Source organism: Athene cunicularia (assembly GCF_003259725.1).
Source record: "Athene cunicularia isolate RWA chromosome 1 unlocalized genomic scaffold, athCun1 chr1_part2, whole genome shotgun sequence".
In the NCBI taxonomy this organism is placed as follows: Eukaryota; Metazoa; Chordata; class Aves; order Strigiformes; family Strigidae; genus Athene; species Athene cunicularia.
The window spans coordinates 3,392,465-3,397,879 of record NW_020799092.1 but is presented as its reverse complement, the minus strand read 5'-3'; the positions used below and the strand labels follow the sequence as shown (position 1 = coordinate 3,397,879).

Below are 5,415 nucleotides of genomic sequence, written 5' to 3'. Positions count from 1 at the left end.
AGGGGGGCTGGGGGCACCCTGGGGGTGGGCAGGTGGAGGGGACCTTCTCCTGTGGATGGCGATGGAGGTGGCTGTAGGATGGAGTGCTGCCTTCACTGGAGGAGGAGAGAGGAAGAGAGCAGCCAGTTCCAGTGAGGGGAACACGGTGCGGAGCAAAGAGAGATGATACAGCCTGGCATAGGGGTCACAGCCTGCCCAAGGGGTGACCATGGGAAGAGCAGGACACCCTCGTCTCCCACCAGCCAGGAACAGCAGCGGGTGGAACAAGGGTCCCATCAGGCAGGGGGACAGTTCGTTTCGGGTGGTGGGTGGGTAGCAGTGAAGAGCCACTCTCTTCCCCCACCACTGGAGTCCTGAGGCCAGACAGACAGGTGGGTAATGAGGCTGCCCTCCTTTCCTTGCCTCAGCTCTCCTCCTCCTGACACTGCCGGCATCTCACCCCACAGCAGAGCCCGCCCGCATGGTGCCCACCTCTACCCCGGCACCCACCCTCACCTCAGTGGACCTGCCCAGCACCCTCCTGATCTTTGGGGTCCCTGCAGCGGTGGGGCTCATCCTGTCTCTGGCTGCCTTCTTGGGCTTCCTGGCCTGCAAAGTGGGGAAGAGGAGGAAGAAGAGGAAGGCGGTGGACAAGGAGGCTGAAGGTAGGGGACCTTTTGCTCTCTGTGTCAAAGCACCCTGAGGACCCCATGGCAGATGGGATCACTTGCCACCAGCTTCCCTGAGGCACATTGCTGTCAAGGCCAGGTCCTCCACCTCCACATGGGCAATATGGGCACCCTGGAGCATTTTGAGGAAGCTGAGCCACCCCCGGAGTGACAGTGTCCCATGTCCCCTGGGAACCCATGCCTGCACCTGACTGCCAGCACAACCCTGCTGAGCCATTCCTCCCTTTGGTTGGTGTATCTTTGCCTTCGTTTGCTTAAAGCACCTTTTGGCACTGTCCCTGCTGCATCAGGAACACATACAGAGCACTGGTGAGGAGACTCCCTCTGGGACTGGAGGGCCATGGATGGAGTGGGGGCTGCAGAGGCAACTGTGGAGATCTGGGAATGGCTCCAGATGGAGCTTCTCCCTGCAGCATGCAAATGGGGGTCCCATGTTGACCACCCAGCTTACCTTTCCCACTTGGGATACCCAGCACCCTCCAACATGTGCCCCAAAATCCCCAGCGGTGTCAGGGCCAGCCCCAGGAGCACCACACAGGGTCATCCCCAAAGGCATCAAAAAAAAGGGCTGGGGGCAAGGGATGGGTATAAGCCTTTTCTCGTGGGATATTTCCAGGAGGATGAGGTCATGATGCCCCATGATGGCCCATCTTGCTGGGGCATCAACCAGGGACCGGGTGACTGTTTCCTCCTGTGGGGACCTCCACCCCAGTGCTGACTCAATCCTGGCCACTCTGCTTGGAAATGGTCTTGCTTTGCTTCACCCTCCTCATCCCTGGGCAGAGGACACCCAAGAAGGGCTGCCCTGGGGGATGCTGACACCAGCCACTGCCCCACCACCAACTCACCACCTAGGTGGGTGCCCTCAGGAGGCAGCGGGGCTGGAGGCAGCTGGTCCTCACACCCTGGCTTGCCTGCACACTGCTGGTGGTGCCAGCTGGATGACTCAGACCAAGGGGGACATTACCTGGGGCCTTTACGCTAAACCAAGTGCAGCTGAGACAACCCGTGACACACGCTGGGAAAAATACCAAAAATGAAAGAGGAGAGAGAAATCCAGTGGCAAGAGAGGTCCAGCCGTGATGGGGAGCATCAGAAGCACTCCTTGGCTACTCCCCTGCCATATGCCCTGGTCTCTGTCTGCCCTGTCCCCCCAGGCTGCACCCCAGCAAGCCCACCACTGCAGCGCTGGATGCGTGGAAAGTTGCAGGAGGCTTGGGGCTGGTGGCACGCGCCTGTGTTTGAAGCATGTAAACAAGTCTATTTTTAAGTGGGAGGCGGTCAGGGAGGGTGAGCCGCCAAGGGCTGGGCTGCTCTGCTGCCAGCAGGGTTTAGCGAGAGAACTTGAAGTGCAAGTGCAAGTTTCTGCCTTTCCCTATTGATTTTTAGAGGGGAAAAAACCCATCAGTTGTAAGGAGGAGGAGTTCTGCAGCAGGAGAGTTGCGGTGAGGACCTTGCTGGCTCCTCCTGCTCCAGCTCCATCTTCCTCTTTGTGTGTGCCCAGGGTTGGGACCCTCTCCCTGTGGCCCACCTGGCCCCACTTTGTGAGCCATGTAACCTCCTTTTCTCACCTCTTCCCAGCAAACATGGATGCCACAAGCCCCCTGCCCAGCCTGGGCTGCCAGGACCCTGCTGTGCCAGAAGGAGATGCTGCCCTGGCCCCAACTCCGTGCCTACATCTCAACGGAAGCCTGAAGATGCTGGAGCCACCTGAGAAACCCGGGGCAAAGCGGAGGCCATGCTGCCAGGGTGATGCCGATGACGACATCATCCTGCTCTCCACTATGTACCCCCAGCATGAGGAGTGCAACCACGGTCTCCCGCTGCCCGCCACCGAGCTGGGGGCCACGGCCCTGGTCACCACCAAAACCACGCAGAAATGCACTGGAGAGGAGACAGCCTGAGGGCAGGGGGAATGGGGCTGGAGTGCTCCAGCTGCTCCCTGTGGGTGCCCAGAGCCCATCCTTGGCATGGGCAAAGCCTTGCATGGATGGGAGCTGTGTGAGGACTGGGTTTTGCCTTCTAAGATGACTGCCCTTTTCCACTTTCCTGTTTGTGCTAAGTCCCAAGTTACTCCTGTAAGTGCTAGAGGAAGCTGAAGCGGATCATGCTGAGTTACACTGAACTGCCAACAGCTGCCATGGACGTACTGTTGGGAGGAGGCGGAGAAGACACAGCTGGTGAGGACAGACTGTGTGGCGGGAGCTGCTGTTCCATTTGTGAGGCTGCCATTGTGCCAGGATGGGTCTGCTGCTGGATGGGCAATTCCTGGGAACATGAGGCTGGAATAGCAGAAAGGGTGGGGGAAAGGAAGATGCAGAGGGAAGTAGGGAGTTACATTAGGACCAAATCTGCTGCTATTAGCTTGATTTTTGCTACTGACCTCAATAAAAGGAGGGTTGGGGCCATATGGAGCAAGTCACATCCAGTAGCTTCTGCTCCATTCACAGTCCTGCCCTCTCTGTCTTCTGCACACCACAATATCCAGGTCTCTCCTCCCTTTGGGCACTCTCATGTGGTGGCAGGTGTCCACCAGTGCTCATGGGTATCCCCTGGGGCTTGGAAACAAGTCCATCTTCCCAAGCAGGGAGCAAGGGAGGGAAGAGGGGAAGAAAAAAATCTGCCTTTGCTTTGACCTACAATCACTGAAGCCAGGTAGGACCAGAGGCAGGCAATGGAGACTGCTGGACTGTGAGCTCCATGAGCTTGTCTTTATGGCACCAAACAACCATCATTTCAACTCACTGTGGCTGCAGAAATACCACATGTCACCTGGGATGGATGTTTCCATGCCACGCAAAAGCACGCAGGGAGCAATGTGAGCATAGGTGGGATGACTTAAGTTATGTGAGTGTCTTCAAGGCTTTGTCTGTGTGCCAGAGCTGGCCAGTGCTGTGGGTCCAACGAATTTCTTAGGTGGTCTTGTTCACCCACCTGCAAGTGGCTTTACTGTGCAGGAAGGGCTCTGCTTCAGAAACAACTTGATAGGTCAGGCATTCTGTTCCCAAGTAATTACAGCAGCTGATCCCCCTGGCTGAATACAGCCAGGCCAATGGATTGGGTGAGAAACCCTGCTGGCCCTGGAGGGGGTGATTAGGCAATTAGAAGTGCCTTGGGAGGGGCTATTTGCATGAAGCACCATCTCAGTGGATGCCTGGGTCTGCTCTTCCTCTGGTGACGCGTATTCCTCACCTGGGAGGCTTCAAGGACTGATCAGAGGTGGTCAAGCAAGGTGTGGGAGCACTGCCACCAAGTGCAAATGGGCCACTGAGGGCCACAGCTCATGGTAGGGCTGCCTGGTGGCACTGTGCAGAGGAGATGTCCCTCTGATGACAGGAAGGTGACTCCCTGCCAAATTCTGGACTCTCTTCTTGGGCTGCAGGACCAGATGGTGCTATTGAAAGGCGACCCTCCCTCTTCTCCCCTGCCCTTGGCACTGGAGCCAGACTAGCAGCATCCATCCCATGAGGGGAACTATGGGCACTGCCATAGGTGCCAAGACCCAAATTCCTCACCACAACTCCTCTCCCAGACCTAAATGCACTGGTGGAGGTGAGCCTTCATCGGGCTGAGGTTCCGCAATGACCCAGGATGGGATGGGTCCCTGTCTCAGCCTCAGGGCTGAGGATAGTGGAGGGGCTGGTCCATGTGCCGAGCAACTGTCTCCTGGGGCTCCAGGCACCCATGGCTCACTGGCAGGAGCTGTGGAGGCTCCTGGAGCACTGGGCTTCCAGTTGTCTGCAGCAGCCATGCTGCCTGTCTCAGGGGAAGCATCCCTGTGGCATGAATTGGGCATCTCATCATCCCTGTGCTCTGCACCCAGCCTTTTGAACTGACTTAGAGCAACCTTTGTGCATCTGGAGTGGGGAAATGAGCTGAAGGGCACTTTTTGGCACTGGAAGAAGGAATGTTTGTGGAGCCAGAGCAACCTACTTCATGGGAGACAGGGGAGAGAGGGAAATGGAGCAGGACTGTCTGGAGCATGTCCCGTTTCCCACCTGGTGACCACTGCAGCTCAGCCCTGTGGATATGCCACCCACGCCGATCAGCGTGGCAATTTGAAGAAGAAACTCCCATACAAATTGTGTTGAAAAAGCCCCTCTTTCTGTTCTTGTTTCTGCTAGAGCTTCAGCCAGGCATCTCCTCTGCGGGACACCACCAGCATCTACAGTTTGCAGAAGCAGCATTTCAATCCACATTGCATTCCTCCACTAGCAAGTGCCTCTCAGATCTCCTCTCTTTTATGGCATGCAGGGTGTCTTCCCAGCATCCTGCCTGCCCAGTGCTCCCCTCCTGCCTGGCCTGATGTCTGCCTGGGCCTGGGAGGGATTTGTAACCTGCTGTGTACATGCTTCTCTATCCTTATGTACAGGGCAGGGTCTGTCCATCTTGTCTGCATGGAGAGCAGAGGGAATGGACACTAAAAATATGGTTGTAAAAATTAAAGAATAAAGTGAACCCATTGCCAATGCACACTCAGAGGTCTGTATGGGGAGATGCCTTCTCAGTCCCCATTCCCCTGGCTTCAGGGGTCTCCAGCATGGCAGTTTCAGGGGTACAGCAGGACCTTGAGCTGGAGAGGTTCCCTCTGCACTGGATTCACTGGCATGTCCCCTGCACATGGCCACCTGCTTGGCCACCTCCATCCCATCCATGACCACACCGGGAGCTGACTTACAGAGCAAGGAGTAGGGCAAGTGGTTTTGGGGGGGTGGGGTGGGGGGTGTTGCCCGTCTTTGAATTTCCA

General features: G+C 56.9%; 1 protein-coding gene across 3 annotated transcripts in view; it reads left to right on the top strand.

Moving 5' to 3' along the window:
- TNFRSF13C (TNF receptor superfamily member 13C) overlaps positions 1 to 5,119 on the top strand; it is an 18,017-nt gene extending 12,898 nt beyond the window's left edge. For 2 of the 3 annotated variants that reach the window (XM_026868605.1, XM_026868603.1), the window contains exons 3-4: positions 447 to 644; positions 2,250 to 5,119. In XM_026868605.1, the coding sequence (XP_026724406.1) occupies positions 447 to 644; positions 2,250 to 2,572 (521 nt within the window). In that variant the 3' untranslated portion in view covers positions 2,573 to 5,119. The remainder of the gene's footprint in view (positions 1 to 446; positions 645 to 2,249) is intronic. The other variant, XM_026868604.1, reaches the window with a different exon arrangement.
- The last annotated feature ends 296 nt before the right edge of the window (positions 5,120 to 5,415 follow it).